At 42.0% G+C, this 22875-nt stretch overlaps 4 protein-coding genes across 5 annotated transcripts; 1 reads left to right on the top strand and 3 right to left on the bottom strand.

Moving 5' to 3' along the window:
- Positions 1 to 1759: 1759 nt before the first annotated feature.
- Positions 1760 to 3958, bottom strand: rpusd2 (RNA pseudouridine synthase domain containing 2). The gene is made up of 3 exons (XM_072457863.1): positions 3254 to 3958; positions 2748 to 3044; positions 1760 to 2645 (listed from the first exon to the last, which is right to left on the bottom strand). The coding sequence occupies exons 1-3, from the start codon at positions 3956 to 3958 to the stop codon at positions 1881 to 1883; spliced, it is 1767 nt and encodes a 588-aa protein (XP_072313964.1). The 3' UTR covers positions 1760 to 1880.
- Positions 3959 to 5110: 1152 nt separating this feature from the next.
- pcmtl (l-isoaspartyl protein carboxyl methyltransferase, like) lies at positions 5111 to 7034 on the bottom strand. 2 transcript variants are annotated; one of them, XM_072457227.1, is made up of 8 exons: positions 6857 to 7034; positions 6357 to 6461; positions 6245 to 6276; positions 6058 to 6162; positions 5854 to 5974; positions 5687 to 5772; positions 5370 to 5539; positions 5111 to 5240 (listed from the first exon to the last, which is right to left on the bottom strand). In XM_072457227.1, exons 1-8 carry the CDS (start codon positions 6969 to 6971, stop codon positions 5126 to 5128), a joined length of 849 nt encoding a protein of 282 aa, XP_072313328.1. In that variant the 5' UTR covers positions 6972 to 7034; the 3' UTR covers positions 5111 to 5125. The 2 variants fall into 2 exon arrangements, with proteins under 2 accessions (XP_072313328.1, XP_072313329.1); XM_072457228.1 differs by having other exon boundaries at positions 5168 to 5275.
- Positions 7035 to 7381: 347 nt separating this feature from the next.
- Positions 7382 to 9351, top strand: ccdc32 (coiled-coil domain containing 32). The gene is made up of 4 exons (XM_072457229.1): positions 7382 to 7466; positions 7598 to 7896; positions 7985 to 8138; positions 9180 to 9351. The coding sequence occupies exons 2-4, from the start codon at positions 7662 to 7664 to the stop codon at positions 9337 to 9339; spliced, it is 549 nt and encodes a 182-aa protein (XP_072313330.1). The 5' UTR covers positions 7382 to 7466; positions 7598 to 7661; the 3' UTR covers positions 9340 to 9351.
- A 932-nt stretch (positions 9352 to 10283) lies between these two features.
- Positions 10284 to 22673, bottom strand: bahd1 (bromo adjacent homology domain containing 1). The gene is made up of 7 exons (XM_072457225.1): positions 22507 to 22673; positions 14524 to 15746; positions 13279 to 13634; positions 12830 to 12989; positions 12682 to 12761; positions 12315 to 12406; positions 10284 to 12151 (listed from the first exon to the last, which is right to left on the bottom strand). Exons 2-7 carry the CDS (start codon positions 15647 to 15649, stop codon positions 11962 to 11964), a joined length of 2004 nt encoding a protein of 667 aa, XP_072313326.1. The 5' UTR covers positions 15650 to 15746; positions 22507 to 22673; the 3' UTR covers positions 10284 to 11961.
- Between the last annotated feature and the right edge of the window lie 202 nt (positions 22674 to 22875).

Here is a 22875-nt window from a genome sequence, read left to right as displayed (position 1 = left end):
GAAATCTCACTAAATATGTTATTTGAAATGTCTTTAAATGACAATAATACAGTGTCTCATTTAAACGATGATTAAACTGCCGCTGTACAATCTAATAAACTTCTTCATACACATACAGCTACTGTCACTCAAATGCCCCATTCACACATACACTATGTGTCCAAAAAGTTGCCATAGAAAAAAGGGGCTCTAATATTTGGTAGGACCGACTTTTAGCTTTGATTACAGCACACACTTGCTGTAGCGTAGTTTCAATAAGCTTCTGCAGTATTAAAAGATGTTTTTCATCCAGTGTTGCATTAATTCTTACCAATTAATTGTTCATTGATGTGAGAGTGACAAAGCCTTCTCCAGCTCATCCCAGACTTTCTCACTAGGGTTGGGATATGTAGATTAGTTTCTGTTTTCTCTGCTTGATGTTGAAGACCCTTCTCAAACATACGGACATCTTTTCCATGACCACGGGATTAGGCTTTCCACGTGATTGTTTTAGAAATGAGAAGCAACTCACAGAATCAATTAAGTTTAAATACAGAGTTGCAGCTGAATGATCATCTCCATGCAGCAGTTGTCCATTAGGAGGCTCGGACCTACTGTATTTGCTTAGATGAATCCAAGTGGCATCTTTTTTACTACACTGGGCATGCACAGTAGTTACCAGTAAATGGCCATGTACAGATTGCCAGAACATTCAGCTCTGACCCCTGTTTACACATGCATCAGTCCCAGACCATTGCCAGGTTTGCTCTGTTTACACTTAGCCTGGCATTTGTCTCTCTGTATGTTATTACTAAACCAAAGTGCTGCATCATTTAAATGAAAATCAAATGTAACTTCAGTTCTGGCTACATTTTCCATTGCTCTGGAAAAATGCCAGGTAAATGCCCAGGTCAGGCGGCATGTGAGAATGGGGCTTTGGCATTGGATATGAAGTTTTCATTAGCAAGATCTCAATCTGCAAGATCGTGAGCTGAAAGAATGTCCATGACCTACATAATAGTAATGATGAATGATTACTTGTGTTATCTAGTGATGGGCAAAATGAAGCAAGACTTCAAAATCTGGTTCCAGCTAAAGTGGGCATGTCAAATGAAGCCTGTTACAGTAACAAGTCAGTCACATGACTGAGGCTCCGGTTTGTGTGAAATCAGAAATCAAGTAATACCCTGTGTTTGTGAGCATAAAACAATTTATTTATGTTCTTGTAAATTAATACACAGATTAAAAAAAAAGAACTTGAAAAAAAACTTTTCTTTGTAGTAAATTAAAGCTTAATTTTAGAGAAGCTTTGGGCTGTAACTGGGGGTGAGGCTTCATTGCTTCATGAGGCTTCATAAGGCCTAAAACTTGTCAATAGCAATAAATCTTCTTTTACATAGGAAAGATGCCTCATATCCAAAAGGGTGTGTAAAAATCTTTGTACATATCCTTTAGTAGCACATGGTTATTTCCCATGTAGCACTGAGATCAATAGAAAGTACATCTTTTTTTTTTTTAAACAGTAAAGACTTCAGTTAGGGTTGCCTCGTTTAGACGAGTTGTTTCATTGAAATAATTTCAAAATATGTGGTTGCCTGTGTGGGTCCAAGATTAATGAAACATCATTAATTGAAAACATTTTAATGAATTTTAAGAATAATGTGCAAGTTGTATACTATAACCTTTGAAAATGTAATGTGATGTTATGTGACAACGTTTAGGGAGAACACACAATGTGGTATTCAACACATAAAATTTATTCATCAAAATATCCAAGTCTGATATTACAGTTTTTATAGTACCACCACTCAGAAATAATAATTTATATCTTATATTATACCAAGTAAAAAACTGTTAACAAAAACCTATAGTTTTTTTAATCCAAACTGTAAAATATAGTCTTAAAGTGTCTCTTCCCAGTCCTCTTTAGCCCAATCTGGTAAATGTGCTGAATATTCAAAATCAGGACCTTTGTAGCGCAAGGCGTGCAGGTACATAATGAGCTCCTTCTCTGTGGGGTCGGCATGCACCAGCTTGCATTCACTGCACAGGGGGTCAAGCTCATTGTTCAATGCAATTTCACTGGTGCTTGTGCTCTCGGTCTCAGACACTTTGACAGGGTTCTCACCACATGTGTCGTTTTCCTTGATGCTACCACATTTTGCGACAGTAGCATCCAAGTGATCACTTACGACACTACCTGACAGGTGATCGGCTCCACTCGTATCCTCATCTTTACAAACTCTTTCGGTCTTCATCTTCTCAGCAGTATCCTCGGGTATGTCCAAGAGGAGTAGACTCTCCTGTGACTTGTGCTCTTCCACCAGAGCCTGCAGAAGTTCCTCATTGGTCCTGCTCACCAGCCCTCCCTTGCCCCTGTGCGGGCCCCAAGCAGCAGTGTTGTATATAGGGTCGTTGAGGATGGGAAAACCCAGGTATTGCAGGTGCACTCTGATCTGATGGGTGCGGCCAGTAAGTGGTAAACAGCGCACCACACTCGTCTTGCCATTAAAGCTGATCCGCTCAAATACAGTACGACATTCTTTACCTTTAGGATCCACGCGACACAAGCCAATTTTGAAGGAAACCACCAGGATGGACTCCTCACAGGTGATCTCCCCTTCTGGGAACTCCCCCTCCACCCGGCACACGTATTCCTTTACAAGCTACAATAAGAAGTACAGAAAAAGACAGTATCATAATTGTGGTACAGTGATCTGATTGTAAGAATGCTACTTTTTTTTTTTCAATCCTCAGCCTGGACATGCCTGTCTGTCTCTGACTAGTTGATCCAGCCTTTTTGACGTCTCCAGGGTTCTTGCAAACAGCAGTACTCCTGAGGTGAGCCTGTCCAGTCGGTGCACTGTGTGGAGCTCCGAGACGCCGTGCTCTTTGCCCAGGATGAAGATGACCGTGTTGTGTCGGAAGCGGCCGCAGGGGTGCACTGGGATAGAGGCAGGTTTGTCCACCACCAAGACCTCACCATCATCAGCCAAGATCTCCAAGGGTCTCCCCACCACAGGGGGCTCATGGCGGTGTACAGTGTTCCGCATGAGGTCATTGTTCTGTGCACAAGGGAAAATTGTATTTATTCATTTTAACCTATATTTAACTAGGAGAGTCCCATTGAGATTAAAATACATATTCTATAAAAGGAACCCTGGCCAAGTGGCAGCAAATTGTACACAGTTACAACAAATTAACATTGAAATAAGTGTGGCAGTTAGGTTTTCTTTATACTACTGATCAACACACTGATCTCAAAGTGACTGACCCTGAGCACGATGGAGAGGTCTTCCACTGGTGTGTCGTTGAGGCGGATGCGCCCCTCTTTGGCCGCTCTCTGGTAATACTCTATGGACTCAGCTCTGAACTCACTCTTGAACACCTCCTGCAGACTCTTGCCTATCCAGCGTCCTTTACAATACGTTTTGAAATCATGGTAGTAAGGACGCACTTTGCGAAGACCGTTTTCAAAATAATAGGAGGTCTCGTTGAAATGTTCCTGGTTGAAGCTAACGCCAGGGTTGCGTTTTTGCGGCGGAGGGATGAACCTCTCTCCAGGACGAAGTTTCTTTCCTCCCGCTCCTCTTCTCCTCTTCCCTCGTCCTCTTCCTTCGGTTTCATCCGGCTCGTCTTTCTTGCGTTTTCCCGACTCCTTCTGTTTACGTTCTTGCACTTTAGTGACTTCGGAAGTATCCGGGATTGTGCCCCCTCGGTCCGCCAACAACGTGGGCTCTGCCTGCTCCATAAGTACAGTGCACTCAGTGCCGGGGACTGTTGGGGAAATACGAAGAGAAGGAAGCCTGAAATACGACGATAGTATGGAACTACTCTGAAAATAGTTGAATCTGGAAAAGAGACGGTACAAATGTCTAGATCTAGCATAAAACCACAAGTGCATTGCACTCTGGTTCCTCTGTACCCTGAGGTCCTTCAAAAGAACGACGCACAATTGTGACGTCAAATTGTAGTTCATTTTTCTCCAGCGAATAAAAACAGGTTTACTACAATATTTTAATCCATGGTCACAGACGGCAGAAAAGGGTTCATTTTCAGCTAACGTTGTATAAATTGCAGTGGTGGAAACAGTACTGAATATATGTAGTTATATGACAAAAAATAAGGATCAAATGTGGCCATCAATATTGGCATCACAGTAACAACACTCCCATTACTGCTTGTTTCAAAGCTTCTTTGCCTCTGTATATCCTTTTCTTTTTATAGTTGGTTACTTACTTTTCTTTTTATAGTTGGTTACTGCGCCGTACCGCGTTTACACAAAGGAGGAACTCATGAAACTGCGGAGAACAGTCGTCTTACCCGGAGATCGTCACGTTATCCCGTCGCAATACTGACCTAACCTAATACTGATGTGCAATTACTGTGAAGTTCATGTGCAATCTATGTGCTGTCGTGACACATATTCATGTGCAATTACTGTCGGGATCACATGCAATGGTATTTATTTATTTATTTGTCTATGGGAGTTTTTATTTATTTATAGGAGATCTTCTACTGAAAGTGTTTTTCAGACTTCCTATAAGTGATCTGTTCTTCTGGATCTACCTCTGTATCTACCTGCGTTGCACCAATGAAATTTCCCCATGTGGGACAATAAAGGAATATCTTATCTTATCTTATAGTCATGCAAAAAAGACACTATCTTGTGCAAACAAGATGGTTTTTTTTTAGGAGTCTCCGGCAGATACAAACAACAGAACATTTCTCTGGTAGGTAGCAACCAAAATAAAATACACATTATTCACTTAGCAAATATTTGTTTTGACAAAATTCCTAAAGACACTTAATCAATTAAATTAACACATTTTAATTGTAGGTTTTAAAAGTCATCTACTATGGACCTCTCCTGGAGGAATGAGGGATTACTTCGACACAGTTTTTAATCAGTTTTTTTTCACCATTTATTTTTATGATCATGGCTTTTATCTATTATAATAATTAAATTCATCACTGTCAGAAGTTATGTTTATTGAATCGAGTAAAAAAATTACTTTACTAGTATATATTATTCATGGAGCTTTTTGTCACCATTTATTTGCGGACTAATATAAAACAATTGGCAATGTTTTTGGTTATTTGCTTAAAAAAACAAAAACACATTTAACCATTTTAATTTCGAGAATCATTTTGTTAGCAGCATATTTTTGTCCCAGTGAAAAGAACAATTCCAAGAAAACAGGAAGACATGAAGGGATACACAGCCACAATATCCTTCAGAGAAACAGCACCAGCACCATCTGCAGGAGCAATAAAACGCCATCAGAGCTCCCCTCTGGAGAGAGAGAATCATTTGTTCAAACACTCTGTTCTGTAAATGTATTACTAGTATCTGCCAAATTGGTAAATGTCACGTCATACCAACATACCCAGGAAACTGATTCGTCTTGTCAGTGAGTGGGACATAGATCACTCCCATTAAAGCCGTCTTAAGGAAGGTGCCATCATTCTGACGATCATATTGCTCCAAAACTTGACTGCCACCATCTGGACCAACTGGAAGAATCAGCCTCCCGCCTGGCTTCAGCTGCTCTAGCAGCTTCAGAGCCACAAACAAAACAATCATTTTTCCCCTGCTACTTAAGACAAGAATTAATTATCCAAAAAAACAGCATCCACCATTTATATTCTATTTTGTCATTTAAGTCTTTGGAGTCAAATTAATTCAAGTGCTGTCTGCGCTCACCGCCTTAGGAACTGTAGTTGCAGCTGCTCCAACGTGGATGGCATCATAAGGTGCCCCTTCTGAGTGCCCCAGCCTCCCATCTCCAACTGAGGCCATAGGATATGACAGATATGTCATTAGTTAGTGCAGCTGAACAGACTTGCTTTTGGCATCAATGTCATACTCACCAAGAAACCTGATACGCCCAGAAGAGATGAGCTCCGGGTCATCCGCTTGCACATTTTGAACAGATATTTTTACTAGTTCATCAATGTGTTCAATACCAACCACTCGACCAGTAGGACCTGTCTACAAGAAACATAAAAAATATAACATAAATCTAATGTAGTTTTTACCATTTTTGCCAATTTTGTATGATAATAAGCACTTACCATTCGTGCAAAACAGGCAGTGAGATAACCACTTCCAGACCCCACATCTAGAGCAGTTGCCCCATCAGTTAATTTGTCATAAAGTATTTCAAGAGCATGGGCATGCTGTTATATACAGAGACTAATTTGTAAAATAGATAGTAAAACTTGTGTAAATTGACATTTTCTTTCATAATCTTAGACTCACCATGTGTGGGGCACTGATGGTAGCTCTGTAGCCTGTAAAAGAACATTTAAGACTGAGCTACTTGTTTTAGTGAAAAAATAGCTCCAGTAGATTACTAAAATCATGGACTCACCTATGGATTGTGGAGAGTCAGCATAGGGATAATCTTTGGAGTACACTCCTCTGTCCGTTGCAAGCATGGCTTCAAAGACTCTATCATGTTTGATTACACCATGCTCTGCAAAAACAGAAGAAAGGCAATCAGAATCAGAGAATGAGATACAACATAGGGTATCTTTGTTTGTACAATACATTACATGTGAATTATACATTCTATTAATTTATATAGGATTGACATTCGTGCCATGTCCCACAGTAGATAGGTTGCATACATCACATCATGATATTCTACAGGGGAATAGTGTGCACTGCACACAGAATAGGTTATACTTTGCGTCCATTGAGATAAAGGTGGTTGTATTATTCAACCACAAACGTCCTGATTGTTGTCATGTGAAAGTACTAAAAACAAAGGAATATTAATGACCTTTCCATAAAAAAATATTTGAAACTCCCTGAATTTCATTCAACTTGAAACACAAGTGCCTTCTGCTCATGTCCCACAGATTGTACCTCTTAGCCTGCTCACGAGTTCTGGGTGAGTTCTACCGCTGGACATCCAGGCCATCGTCCGGGACAACAACAAACCCATAGGAACCGCCACCACAGCCAAGCGCAGTGCTAGCATCTCCTACGCCGCGGCCAGGTGTAATGGTAGTGACATGTCACCTGAAACCCACACCACGCAGACAGTGTAAAATCATCAATATTTGTCTATGGACTGAATACAGAGAATAGAGGACTATTCAGCTGTGTTGCTCATTAATGTGTCCGAGCACACCATCTGCAATAAACTATATGTCTATGCTAAAGTAAACTGAAAAATAACACTATATATTATATAGAAATATAACGCATCAGAGGTCAACATAATTGTTTACCTTTACCACTGGCTGTCTGTGACTTCCGGGATAGACACGCATGCTCATTGGCGTACCAGACGTACGTAACAGACGTACCAACCTAAAAATGAGCCTATCGTGTTTTGACTTCATTGACAGACGTATTTCATGGCCAATTATTTGTTTTCTAATGCGGAAGTAAATTTTCTCAACTATGGCGGATTCAAAGCTTCAAATAGCGTCAAATAGTGAGGATTTTCTCGCTTAAATTAATTTCACGGGTAAGATTTTCCCTTTCCTTTGTGGAATGACTGTTTGAGACAAACATGATTTGGGTGAGGTGTGCTGTTGTTGTGCCATTAAAATAACGCAAATCTGGTATTTTACCAAATTCTTTGTGCATGTGTTGCAGCTTAAACGAGCATCCACAGCTGGCCCTGTATTGAACATATCAAGCTACTGTTGATATTATTAGAATGGTTGACGACTTTGAGGATGGACAAGTTCGGTCCAGTGGTGAACTCTGGTCCGAAATCTGCTCCAGCCTACCACAAACCCAAATTGAGATTACTGCGGAGGGCAACATAGATTTTGGCGACTCATTTCAGCCCGGAACCGTGCAGTTCAATGGGACACATGGGACCTCTCCCTGCCCACCCGGAGCCAAGTGGGAGCCGATGGAGGATTCACACATTTACATCGCCAATTTAGGTATTCATGGCTTGCTTTACTACACTACACTACACTGTGGAAATACTGCACAAGTTTAATAAGGCATCGTAATGTCCTTGTCATACAGAAAATCGTTTGAAAAGACTGAAAGGCCAGTCCAGTGATGTGACTTCCAGAGACATGCTGCGTTCCCTGTCTCAGGCTAAGAAAGAATGTTGGGACCGTTTTCTGCACGATGCCGAGACATCAGAGCTCTTCCAGGGAGGAGACATGGATCCAAGGTATGACTCTACTTAAAACTACTGTTGTCTGTGGAATCAGTCCTCATTATTCTCAAGTGTTTCATACATAATATCTACCCTACATCCCTACATTGGACTATGCTTTAAGTTGAATATGTATCGCTTCTTGAGTTGAAGGTAAAAGTCTTCAGTTTATTGCAATGCTGGGTTTTAAAGTCAGTCCAGTGGTTGAGTTGTACTTAATACACAATGCATAGTTTAAATATAACTATGTGCCCTCTGTATTAAAGGTGCCATAACATGCTTTTTTCACGTTTTGTAGTCTATCCTAAGTGTATAATTGATAATAATAAGGGTTGTGCAACACTCTTAACATAATAGTTAAGAAATATCACCCAGACCTTGGACCCCCTCACCAACCCGGAAATGCAGACGGCTTGGTTTGATATTCGCCCCCACCCTTGCGAAGAGCGATCTGGCTCCCCCGCCCAACCCGTGACGTAGTCTCAGAGCGCGTGTGTGCCCCGCCCACCCGGGAGGGGGGGATGATGACGCGTGCTTGCCCTTATGACGCGGTCTTGCAGCCACCGCCCGTCAGTTTGGAGATTCGAGGAAAGGAGATAGTCTGTAATATAGCTAAACACTTCTGGAATCAATCAAAAAAAACACTCTGGGTACATATATGAAGCACAAATAGCAATGTAAGAAGGTTAAAAGCTCTGAAAAGTCGATTTTGCATGTTATGGGACCTTTAAGCATAGGGTGATCATTAACAGTTACAAAAGTTGCATAATCATGAAGAAAAGGTTCTACACACACGCACACTTTTTTGCATCTCCATCTCTGTGCAAATAAATACCCAAAATAAAAAGGATTATTTTTATTATTAAAATAGTAGTGCCTATTATTTTTTCTATAATTGAACAGGTCTAAATTGGGCTCAAAACGTGATTTGATTCAAGCTCTGCCTGTGAAAATATTTATATGATTATTTTTATGTTGAGATGGTAATTTTCATCACTCTTGTTAATACAGATAAAGCTAAACGTTGTAATTATATCCTCAATTCGCCCTTTTTAGTGCCCTGGAACACTTCAAGCGGTGGCTGGTTCCAGAAAAAGTGGCCATCAGTGCAGAAGAGCTGGAGTATCTCCTGAGACCGAACCAGAGCCAAACACAGTGTGAACAGACGCCAGAGCTCAATCCCCCTGAAGACGACCCCTCCAGCCCAGAGAAATGATCCCTTTTTAAATATGACCCCCCCTGTCTTCAAAGTATCGGATGCAGTATCGTTTTTGTTGTTGTTCAGTAATAGTTGTTTTGTAATATTGTTGAGTCTTCCCATTTACATTTTGACCAAGACTTGGTTTGGATTATTTTTATTCCTTATTAAATAAGCATTTTACCTCATTGGACAAAGTACCATCTGCATATCTTTTTCTCATTTTAGTGTAGAAGAAAGTTAAAGCTACTCTTTACTGGCCATGATTAATTGACAGTAGTATTGCAGATACACTGCCTGACCAAAAAAGTCTTCAATATAAATCATGATATTTAAACCCAACTGTTGCAGTTGCAACTTTGTGCCAAGCCAGAAAGATGTCTGTATGGTTGAGGAGGGTCAAATCATTGGCATCAAGCAAAGAAAACTTTCAAGATTAGTTTCTGCAATCTACTACAGATCTGAACCACACTGAGAATCTTTGCAATGAGCTGGAGAAGGCTTTGGTCACTCTCACTGCAATACAAGGTTTGGGTTAAAACAATGAATGCAACACTGGATGACATTGCAGAATTGAAACAATGTAATTAAAACTAAACCACAACATATTAGAGCATGTACCCTTTTTTCTGTGGTGACTTTTTTGTAATTGTCAGGCAGGGTATAAATCAGCCATTCCCCATTACAAACATGCCATGCAAATATGACATCAGGCATATCCAAACTACGGCCCGGGGGCCAAATGCGGCTAAGTTGGTCCAAATAGCAAAAAGTTGTACTTTATACTGAAAATTTGGAAAGATTCAAGCATTTTTATCAAATACCAACCTAATATTAATGTTCCAAGTCTTATTAAAAGTGTGGAGGTTCATCAAAACAATGTCAAATGCAAAATGTTGAATGATTCCCTTTGTCATTCTTTGGCAACTTTGCCTTAGTTTAAAAAAACAAAAAACACACCATTTGCTGGCTCAAACATAAATCATTTATTACATATAAATATTTGTTCTTATATCACAGAAGTCTATTTAAATTCATACAAATAATCTGTGCAGTAGTTACAATAACATAAAAAATACTTCCACCCTGCAGTTGGCTATTACAGAACATGATCTGATCTGATTAAAATAAGACTGTAGTTTGAAAGTGGAGTCAACTATCATGTCAACAACACACCTCAGTGAGGACACAAAACCTGAACATCCCATACACTACATCAAGCATCCAACAAACAGCCCATATATCAAAATTCAGGACCACCCAGTCTGTTGCAGTAATCCAAGCATTAAACACAAAGGAGAAACCTAAAGTTTGTCCCTTGTTTCGATAATTATTTGCTTAATTGGTCAATGGTCAGGACAGTGCATGTTAAGTAGTAGTTAGAAGTAGTTTGAAATCCACTGAAAGTAGACGTGAGCTTTTGTGAGAGGCAGTAAGGTTCATGTGGAGAAACAAAAACAGCAGTGCAGTTTGGTTTTTTTTTTTTGCAGATACTGATGGAGAAGTTAAAGGAGGGTCTGAAAATAACGTGATAACTATGGACATGTATGAGGGACATACACAGAAGAAACCGCACACCAAATTAAATATGGGATGAAAATGCTGAGGTTCGAGAGGTCAGGAAGGAGACGTGGACTAAGACCAGACACATTATGGATGTAATGAGAGGACGTTCAGTTTGTTGTTTTAAAATAAACTGTATTATCTACTGGATGTAGAAAAGAGACGTTTTTATGGTATGGTGTCTTATAATTGTGTCCTTAGTACAACCTATTGAAACTTCAATCTTTTTTATCACCAGAAATCATTATGGCTTAATGTCACCGGGAGACTAGAGAATCTTTATGGATACAGGGTCAGTTTGTTAGGTGATGCGAGTTCAGAACAATTAATGCATTTTTATGCACATAAAAAGGCTGGGGTTTGATCAATAAGGCAGCAATATTAAGGGCACAAACTATTATAGCAAGAGATAATCATACCATACTTTGACACAAAGCTCTGTAACCAGGAAAGATATGGGGAGAGGGGAAATGCGGTCAAAAAAATCTGTACTTTTAGTAGTAAATTACTAATGTTGCTACAGCACTCCTCAAACAGAAAATACAGAACAATATATTCGTTGCCATGACTCAAAATGCCACTAATACAATGTGGAAGGAAAATATGGTCCAAAATGTACAATGGAAAGTCATTTCTAGGTTAAGAATAATCTTATGTTCCCTTTGTACAGACAAAATAGCTTCCGTAAGAAACAGAGAATCTGATCAATCGTAGAAGAGTCTACCACGTTGAAGAAAGGAATTATTAAAATATACAATTCCTTTTTTTGATTTAAGCCAGTCAGCTCTACATAACCTGTATCACTACAATCTGTAGTTTTCTTCTGGATTGTTTTACTACCTCAAATAAGACTCATGAATAGATCACCTTCACAGACCACATTAAGAGTGACACCTATTAGCAGTCATGACTTAGGGTTACTCTGACCAGCGAGTGCAAACAACCCTCGGCCCTTTAACCTTGACCGCAACCAGATTTCCTCACCATGGTGATTCCTCGACTGTCCACATCTACAGACACTGTAGATCCAAGAGGAAAAAATAGCTCGGGTGACAAAGCAGAGTAAGGATCACGTGTCTACTGAAGGTTCTTGAGCACGCGACCGAAACGGAAGTCATAAACGTGCCTGCAGAGGAAGACCAGCTGGGGGTCCACATCAGGGGGCACACGGTGGTAGGTGGGCAGGCCATTCTCCAGAGCGGGGGGCACCACAGAAGCAGCCGTGCAGCCCACCCCCTCCCGCTGCCGCTTCACCAAGGCACCAAACCTGCACAAAACAAAATGCTCTCATGTGGGGCCAATACAGTTTGTATGTATATTTTTTATACATTTCCAATAAAAAAAAGGGAGGGAGATTTAGATAGTATTTACAAGCAGCAGTATAATTTTTTATGGTATGTAAACTGTGTAACTTTGACTGTGTAACTTACCGACAATACTGTGCCAGTGTGAGAACGTAGCATTTGTCTTCAATACAGGCCACACTGCTCACATCCTGGTGTCGAGATGCAAACACCTCATTCTGTAGAAACAACATCCGAGTGAGGCCAGAGAATCATCTGCTGTTCAAACCATTCCACAACATCTCATTTCCACCGAAGCAGCAGAACCATCAGCCTCCTCTTTCAATTCACTCTCACCTACAGTATATCTAGGCTCTGGGGTTAGATATCATCCCTGACTAATCAATACCTTCAGAATCGTTGCATTGTGGGTATACACCTGCTCTATGCACCAAAATGTATTTCTAAAATCTGTAAACAAGAACGATTCATCACAGCTGACTCAATATCTGACCTCACAGTGGACATGTGGCTTGCGTCCTTCTTGTGTGTGCTCTGGGCGGTAGAACCAAAACAAACTCATCATCAGTTCTCCTAAAAGCACAAAACAATTAACTCCAAAGAAGACTTGGCTTCTACAGACAGAGGGCAAGAATTAAGACCTGAGTCCGGATCCTCCCACAGTGCTGACACCTTGGCCAAAAAAGGCAGACTCTTCTTTCTTGGTCCAGACTTGAGAAGAACTGTGTCCCGGACCTGGATTAAGTCTTCGTCCCGCTGCACTGCCTCGAAACATATCCTCAGCACAGGCATCTCCTCACCCTGATAACAGCAGGGAGGCCATGGTTGTTACTTCTGTTTTGTCATTAATTGTTATACGACTTTTCCCAGGGGCATTTGAGGATACAAGTAACATTTTAAATCTAAATTGAAGAATTTGCTTTTAATAAGAAGCATATGTTTTGACCTGGTTTATGGCCTCTCCACCAAGAATCTTCTAAGACAATTCTAAGATTCTAAGCCAAAAGTCACTTGTCAGTGCCACCCATTAACAAATTACCACTATAATAAAACAACTCGTGGGACTCTTACAGCAGCAGGCTCAACGTACCACAGTGAACACCTCCCTCTGAAAAGGCACACCCACTGGCTGCCATCCATTGGTGCTTTTATGGTGTGACTTATTGAGGGTAGAGCGCCCCCTACTTGCAGAGGCTGTGTGCTCTCTGTCCCTTCTGTCTGTTGGGTCCTGTTGGGACGCTCTGGAAGCCTTGGCACTCTGTGGACAATTGCGACCCAAAGGCAATGGGGCAGCAGGCTGTCTTGGCTTAGAGGGCGGGGCTCGAGTGTGTGCCGATTGTCCAGCTGAAGGCTCTGGAGGAATGGGACAGCTAGTGCGGATTCTGGGACTAGGGAACATGGGGAGGGCTGGGGGATGCGTGTCACTCTCTGCTGGGGGGAACTCTTCTGAAGAGAGAGCAGAGAAAAGCCCAAAGATGCATTAACACATGTTCTAAAAGCTCACAATATATACACAATTATTGTATCGTTAAACATCTATTCACTACCAAAATATGGTTTAATATTCCCAATCAATTCAGAGTTACTATTAAGCGTCTTTGAACATAAAACACATTTTCATAACATAGGGATACAGAGTTCTCACAAAAACAATGCATGCAATTTATACTTGTTATGGGTATAATATAATATAATATAAAATACTAATCATATGAAAATAAGATATAAATAAGAGAAACAATTTTCTTACCAAAGAACTGTCTCCTTACTGAACTTGCCCTACAAAAGTACAACTACAGTGGGAGAAGCTGTTAAACAGATCAGAATAGTAAAGGCTGAGACTAAATGCGCACCCGTTTTAAAGTCTCTTAAATCCACCAACTTTATCCAAAGTTTCTGTAACATCAGCTGACTAAATCCATTTTTGTAGTCATTCAGCTTCAATAGATTTTAAGGGTTCAGCTGGGTAGAGTTTGAATCATTTATGAGCCATTAGTTAGTTTGAAGCCAGGCAGTGTTATTATACTAGCTCAAATGTTAAATATTAGATGTTCAGATATTGTGGTATCATATATACTGCAGAAAGCTCGTCATTTTTTTTTGTGGGTGGGACCTGGAATTCTTTACAAATGTACACACCCACATAATTTGACATAGTTGTATGTTTTTAAAGCTTTGAATAGACCGGCCCATTCTGGTTGTGCACCTTCTATGACTCATAGAGGACCAAGGCTAGTTTCACAATGTAGTAACTTTCTGTGATTGACACACACTCAAATGGCTTGCGTAATTTCTAAATGTGAAATATAATTACAGTGGCACATTGGCTCCTCACCTTTCTTTATAGTGCAGCCCAAGTGGCAGATGGCTGGAATCACACTGGAGTATGAGCGGTAACTACTAATGGTACAGGGGTCGAAGCAGGGTTCCACAGAGGTGTCAGAGGGGTGGCACAAGTGAAAGTAGTATCCAGGAAAACAAGTGAACGAGTGTGAGCCGAGGGCCGGGAGGTGGTGGTGATGGTGGTGATGGTGGAACATACTATCCTGTCCTTGGAAAGAGTTTTCCTGGAGGAAGAGAGTGAGGCGGTGGCAGTACTGGACACACTGCTCCTGAGTGCAGCAGTAGCAGGACAATTCCTTCTCCTCTGCTTTACAACAGTTCTTTGAGCTAAACTTGGGCCTCACAGTCTGCGCAGAAGAAACTTCTAGAAACCTTCCTTTCCCCCTAGTCTTTAGCTTCTTTGTGTGTTGGGTAAATATTTTGTGGTCTGGTTTTCTCCCTGTGTCACTCTGAGTGGTGCCCTCAGTCTCATGTTTGATCTCCCTCTTCTTCTGCCTCTTGTACTGAGCACTGGTGAGTTTGAGGAGTGTCGCAGCAGTGAGTCCAGCCTGTCGCCGTGGTGTAGGTGCAAATATACTCAACCAGTCAATGTTCTGGTCCTGTGTGGCAGAGGCATTTTTACACCCCATATCTTGTTTTTTTGGTTTCAGTTTTGTAATGTGGCTTTTGGACTCATGTGCTTTATGGTTGTCCTTGGGCAGCTGTGTCTTTTTGGAACTGTCCCCCCGGAACAGCAGTAGAGAGTTAACAGCCTCAGCATTCAGAGAGGCCATCCTCCGCCTTCGCGGCTCTGGTGAACACTTCAATAAAGCATGAGAGAGGTTCATTTTTGGTTCCTCTGCTTTTTGAATTGCTTGATGCTTTGGTTTATCACAGCGGTTCCTTTGTTTGACTTTTGCACTTCTGTTTTCATTTTTGGGTGCCTTGACATCTCCAGTGTCCAGTCGTGTGAGTAGGACACAGCAGTCTAATGCACTTTTGCGGCTCCCTTTAAGAGCCTTCCTCTTGTGTCTACTTACCTCGGTGTTTCTCCTCCTCTTATTATTTTGGACTGCTCTCAGTTTCTTGTCCTTGACCTTGCTACATTTGGCCATGCAGTTGCCCTGAGCCTTCACCATCTTCACCCACTGGAGAACCACCTTGGAACTCAGAAAGGGACAGCTCAAAAGGATGCTGAATTCAGCATATTCCTTTAGTTTCCTAGGGTCCAACTCCCTGCAAACACAGACAAGTTTGATCAAAGCACTGAGCAAATAACATTAATTTGCTATCATCAGATGCCCGTGTTAGTGTGATGCGTTAGAGGGGTCACACCATGATATTCTGTGGGTAGCTCTAGCTTACTTGCCTATGCTGTGGTAAACAATGAGCATTTAAATAGGCCTGTGTGAATTGCAAAAAGTTCACAATTGTATATCAATATTATCAATATTATATTCCTAACCGGGCGGCCCTGTTGTTTGGTTGCATGATATGATCTCTTCTCATTTCTCATTCTGCATGGGCCCAGGCAGCTCCCTCAGCCACAAAGCGCATTAGTTCACTTTACAACAAAGCAATCAAAATTATGGACAGAAAACCTATACAATTTCATCACTGCCCCTTCCATATGAATGTTAAGTTATCAAGTTTCAAAAGCTTCAGTCATCTGTTTTCTCAAATTGCATTTCAAATGTAATCATAATTGTAATCAAACTGTTGAACCACTCGGAACATTTATCCAGTGACCAGCAGTTCCTTAAACCAGAACTGTAAAATCCCAGAGCAGGACGTCTTTTGGACAGTCAGCATTTACGTATACTGTATTTAAATACATAAGTGTATGTTGTTTTAATGTCTTTTGTTTGGTTGTTAGTGTAAAAAAGCCCTTGCTATAAACTCTATGAGCATGCATCAGACAAGTTTGTTTGTAACTATGTGAGACAGCACTGTCCCAGCCAAAAAAATAGTTGGTCAACAATTTATTGCTTTATATCACCGTTAATAACTTATAGGTTACATTACATTTGTCCCCAAAGCCTATGTCATTATGTTTGGTTGTAGATCAAGCTTCTTTATCTAGAAAAAAACAGCTGCAACCCGCTGTGAGTCTCACACGCTGGGACGCGCTGGGATGTGCGGGGACTCAGTCGGGGAAACATGGCTGTGAGCAGCACGCCTCAAAGTCCACTTTCCTCATGAGCCTCGAATCACTCACACAGCACCAGGTACTAACCGACTTCCTACAACTGCTGAAGCAGACTTTATCTCTACACCCACACACCCACAACCCTCACATGTGAGCAGATGACAGTGGACATGCTAGAGCTCAGCATGTTCGTCAGAGTCTATGGTTTAAGGTGAAAGCGAGACAAATCTACAACACATAAGCGTTCGATCCCCCCAAACACTGAAGCTCGAGACATGCACACGTCCTCCTGGATGTACGACTGTGTGGTCTACATCCTGCTGCCTCCTGTCCAGTGGGCCAACCCGACACACTACCTTTGTTCCATTGTTTGAGTGTACTACATATTAATATTGCAAAGACATTGTTCAGAAATGCTCTTCCAGATAGATGTGAGCACAAAAATGTGTTTATTTATTGTATTTGAAGGTGGTCATCTAATAATGTAAGATTAAATCGATTTAACGCATGAATATATTGATATATTGCTAACACATTCAGAAATACTCTTTTAGATAAATCATACTAACATGCATGTAGAATCAATACACTGAAATGCTAAAAGTGAATCTTTGTGCAATTGATTTCTAAGTTGCGCAATTAAAACATACTACCAGCCTGTTCAAACGTGTACTTTCAAATCAATTGCACAAAAGTCAGCTTTTGGTACATGTACCTTATGTTGTACGCCCATAGTGCAAGTTTTTGCTATTGATTTATATAGTACTAAACAGGGATATATTTCAACCACATAGATCAGAAATTCACACATACATAGAGTAAATCACACTAAACAGCACATTAAATGAATATCCTTGAAGTTGGTGCTCTCAAAATGTACTTATGTGCTACAGTTTTATAGAGCACTAGCCTTTTAGCTACTGTATACTGGGCATTCATTCCTACATTTTGTTGTAAAAGTGTTAAGTAGTGCACCTCTTTAAAGCGGGAGTCTGGGGTCCTCCCTCCGGAAAATGTGTGATTTCCTGTAATCTGGTGGATTTGACATGAATTTAAATAAATCCAAATGCTCTAACATACAGCAATAACTCCCAAGATAGGATTTACATCTATTAGTCAATTACAACAGCTTCTCTTGTTGAATACATCCAAAAAGCAAGGGCCTGTGCCTCAGATGTTCTGATTCGGAGTCAGCGCGTGAGTCCCTCAGCACTCTTAAGGGTCACGTCAGTGCTGTCAAGCTCCTCTCATGCTCTGTGCTGTAGTAGTGATGCTCGGATTAGCTTTTTGGAACAGATTTGAAATGGGAAAAATTAATCCAAATGCAACGCAGAAGCTTTCAGGTTTAGGAGGACGGCAGTCTGGATCATGCAGGAGCGTGAACAAGCTGAGGAGGAACATTCGCACACAGTCTTAATTTCATCAGTCACTTGCTTTGTTAACACTGGAGTATCTGGTTACGATCTGGTTAAAACAGTGTAACATTGATAACATGGCGGCTCTTTTTCTTTGTGAATCAAAGAGCACAATCATGAATAAAGTTGCCCTCTTTGCCACAAGAACACATGCAGATACAAAAGTCAAGTGTCTATAGGCCTAGTTAACTGAGGCAGGGTTTATACTTTCTAAATCGGGGGAGCGTTTGGATGGGACCCACTCGCACCTGCAGTACACTGAGATACCGGACTCGTCTGATGGTCACAGGTCCACCTGTCGTGAGCTGCACTCAGGGGCAGGACGTCTCATGTATGCGTGTTCGTTCTTGGCACTTGCATCGGGCTCAGGGTTGGGTCTTTTTATACTGGGGCACAGCTGGTTAATACTGGAAACACATTGTTTAAACAATTCCCCCCAAAAAATGTCACACTAAAATACACTTACAATAAAGTCACTTTAAATTGCAATACTGACAGTGTACTAGGGTTGTGTTCAAAAAATGGATACGGCGATATATCGTCACGGACTAAGTATTGATTTTTAAAAAAAGATTTTTGTGGCCCGTGGGCTTTACTAGACAGAAGAAGCCAGGGTGAAGTGGGGGGTGAGAGAGGGAAAGACACGCAGCAAACAGCCGGAGTCGAAACCCGAACTCACGACACTGCAGCCAGTCGCACCCGGAGCCTGGCATATGTGCTGTGCCTTAACCACTCCACCATCGGGCAGCACGCAGTATCGATACTTTTAAACAACATTAATTTATTATGAATTGTCCAGGCGGCCGTTTAGGGGCGAGCTGTTACCGTCCTGCAGGAAAAGCAGAAGCTGCTCAATCTGCCAGAACACAAGCTAATATCTGACATGCAAATGAGGTGGAATAGATTTTTTGATCTGCTTTTTGTGCTGCGCTCTTCTCGGCCGAGGGGAGAAGGAGCTGTGGACCTGATCAGAAGCTCCTCTGGGTCGAGGTGAGGAGGAGCTGTGGACCTCATCAGAAGCTCCTCTGGGTCGAGGTGCGGAGGAGCTGTGGACCTGATCAGAAGCTCCTCTGGGTCGAGGTGAGGAGGAGCTGTGGACCTCATCAGAAGCTCCTCTCGGCCGAGGTGAGGAAGAGCTGTGGACCTCATCAGAAGCTCCTCTGGGTCGAGGTGAGGAGGAGCTGTGGACCTCATCAGAAGCTCCTCTGGGTCGAGGTGAGGAGGAGCTGTGGACCTCATCAGAAGCTCCTCTGGGTCGAGGTGAGGAGGAGCTGTGGACCTGATCAGAAGCTCCTCTGGGTCGAGGTGAGGAGGAGCTGTGGACCTGATCAGAAGCTCCTCTGGGTCGAGGTGAGGAGGAGCTGTGGACCTCATCAGAAGCTCCTCTGGGTCGAGGTGAGGAAGAGCTGTGGACCTCATCAGAAGCTCCTCTGGGTCGAGGTGAGGAGGAGCTGTGGACCTGATCAGAAGCTCCTCTGGGTCGAGGTGAGGAGGAGCTGTGGACCTCATCAGAAGCTCCTCTGGGTCGAGGTGAGGAAGAGCTGTGGACCTCATCAGAAGCTCCTCTGGGTCGAGGTGAGGAGGAGCTGTGGACCTCATCAGAAGCTCCTCTCGGCCGAGGTGAGGAAGAGCTGTGGACCTGATCAGAAGCTCCTCTGGGTCGAGGTGAGGAGGAGCTGTGGACCTCATCAGAAGCTCCTCTGGGTCGAGGTGAGGAGGAGCTGTGGACCTCATCAGAAGCTCCTCTGGGTCGAGGTGAGGAGGAGCTGTGGACCTCATCAGAAGCTCCTCTGGGTCGAGGTGAGGAGGAGCTGTGGACCTCATCAGAAGCTCCTCTGGGTCGAGGTGAGGAGGAGCTGTGGACCTCATCAGAAGCTCCTCTGGGTCGAGGTGAGGAGGAGCTGTGGACCTCATCAGAAGCTCCTCTGGGTCGAGGTGAGGAAGAGCTGTGGACCTCATCAGAAGCTCCTCTGGGTCGAGGTGAGGAGGAGCTGTGGACCTCATCAGAAGCTCCTCTGGGTCGAGGTGAGGAGGAGCTGTGGACCTCATCAGAAGCTCCTCTGGGTCGAGGTGAGGAAGAGCTGTGGACCTCATCAGAAGCTCCTCTGGGTCGAGGTGAGGAGGAGCTGTGGACCTCATCAGAAGCTCCTCTGGGTCGAGGTGAGGAGGAGCTGTGGACCTCATCAGAAGCTCCTCTGGGTCGAGGTGAGGAGGAGCTGTGGACCTCATCAGAAGCTCCTCTGGGTCGAGGTGAGGAGGAGCTGTGGACCTCATCAGAAGCTCCTCTGGGTCGAGGTGAGGAGGAGCTGTGGACCTCATCAGAAGCTCCTCTGGGTCGAGGTGAGGAGGAGCTGTGGACCTCATCAGAAGCTCCTCTGGGTTGAAGTGAGGAGGAGCTGTGGACCTCATCAGAAGCTCCTCTGGGTCGAGGTGAGGAGGAGCTGTGGACCTCATCAGAAGCTCCTCTCGGCCGAGGTGAGGAAGAGCTGTGGACCTGATCAGAAGCTGATCTGTGCAGAAGCTGCTGCTGCAGCATGTTCAGACCAGGCCAATTGTTTGTCATGAAACATGGAATATTTTACTAGAATGTGTTCCATATATTAATATTTGGATCAGTTGGTTGGATGTATGAAGTTATTAGAGACATTTGACATTTCATACATTTTCTTACCCAGAGTTATCCAAAGTAAATCTGAAGTGGTTATGATCAAGTGTACAAAGTACTGAGCTGAGCACATTTTGAACAATTTGTGTTAATATTATATATATATATATTTTTGTAGATTCTTATGGTGGGCTAAAGGAACAAAAGTGAAAATAAATACAATAATTGATATGTGCATTTAACAATTTCATCAAAAACTATTTATAACATGGAAGTAAGAAATTTATTTACACAATCAACTGTTTTGGATGTGTTAAAGTGTTGCAGTTTTGAAACGCAAGTGAAATAAGTTGTGGGTTAAAACTCAGTAAAGAGGGTTTATACTTATTTTGGTTGTTTGTGAAGGTGGTCACTTTTTAGATGCTAGGATTTGCAAATGGTACACTGTAGAAAGTGCAATTTGACATAATGAAAGTGTAGGTTTGTATTTAACACATTTTATTGTAATTTTAATCTGTGTCCATATCAATGCTGTGTCCAAAAAGAAATAGTAAATTTTAAGTATTGTAAATTATTGCAATACTTTTGTAATTTTTTATGACCAAAAATATGGAAGAAGTACGTTGAAAGCACACTCCCTTATAGTATTAGGCGTACTTAACTGATTTTATTTGGTGCACATAGTACATGTCTTAATAAATGGCCAAATAGGGGGGAAAAATTTGTTTAGTTTCTCAGTTTGATCTCTCAACATATGCTTTGATGTGGAAACAACATTTTTCAACCTGCTCCTTCTTTTTTAAAATGATATCCTTTAATGTATTTACATTAAAGTATTTACTATAGATTTGTACGGGACTTTTTAACTTCACAGGCCGTTTTCTTAAAATGCATTCTTCTTCTCCCATAGGGACATGTATAGATTGTGCCTTAAAAGTAGCACCTACACACGCCAAACTTGCCAAACTTGTACTTTTTTTTTTACTGAACAAACAGACGGATTTGTTCACATCTAATTCAAAGTCTGATTAAAATAATAGGCGATCATTTAGGCAATTTTTCAGTCAGACTGTGTTTACTCAAAAACTAAATAAGATGTCCAAAATCCCCTTGGTACATTTTTTAAATCTAATGTCAACTAAATTAATTTTAAACCTGGCTTTTAAAATTATTCAGATTTTGATTTAAATTTCCCAAATAGGTGCTATTTTGGCTGTTTTTAGACATACAATGTCTTTATAAAACCCTTACATGATGAAAAACTTGCAATACAGTCTTTTTTATCTTACATTCATGTGAGTAAACTTCAGGAGTTTCAAATGAATATTTACACTTAAGATTTTTTGGGTTGGTTTTAAATCCTTTAAACTGACAATCACATCTTTGGAGTTTAATAATGTCACCACTTTCTGAGGCTATTTTTTAAAACACAATTTCTTAAGCTACAAACAGAAAAGACATTGAGCTGTGTGTCAGTTTTTGTTTGATGTAGCCCAGTATTTACAGCGACATAAACCAGCTCAACAACTCTGCGATCTGACAGTTAAACGCCTCATTCAAATTGACCTTTAGCTCAATTTACAACACGGACTTTTAGAACGCCGCAAGTCACGTGACCGCAACATATCGCTCCAACGTGTGAAGTCGTGGATTAGGACTTGGAGAATGCCGATTGTTAGTCAACTCTGCCCGAGAAAAACACGCCAAACAAACACCCACAGTTCTCTGCGCCGCGAGGAGAAGTCTCCCGTCCCGAGGCACCTGCGGGACTGCGGACCCCCGATCCGCCGCGTGACAGCCGCGTGAGACGTCGGTGACACTTCTTACCGATTCAAACAGCCACAAATGCACGGAGGCTCTTCTAGAAGCACCAGGAACGCGTCAGGTGTTCGCTTTCTGCACCGCGAGTAGAACAACTCATGGTGAGACGTCAGTCCGAGCCGCAGCGCCGGTGGTCCGAGTGCGACGTGGACATCATCACCTCCCAAAACTCCTCAACTAACACGTCAAAGTCCTAAAGCAGCGTCTTCTTCTCTTCTTTGGGTCGAGACATCAGTGAAGTTGAGCTCTGTCAGCGTGCTTTACATAACATCATCCTCTTCTAGTGACGCACCAAATATGGAGTATCTTAAAGGGCCATGTCCCCGCGCGCGCGCTGCAGCCACAACAACACTACCACTAACGTGACGCACTCAA

Source organism: Eucyclogobius newberryi, unplaced genomic scaffold, assembly GCF_026437365.1.
Source record: "Eucyclogobius newberryi isolate DKJ021-1_F unplaced genomic scaffold, fEucNew1.0.hap1 SCAF_21, whole genome shotgun sequence".
Taxonomy (NCBI): Eukaryota; Metazoa; Chordata; class Actinopteri; order Gobiiformes; family Gobiidae; genus Eucyclogobius; species Eucyclogobius newberryi.
The sequence above is the reverse complement of the archived record's forward strand: the minus strand, read 5'-3'. Positions and strand labels throughout refer to the sequence as shown.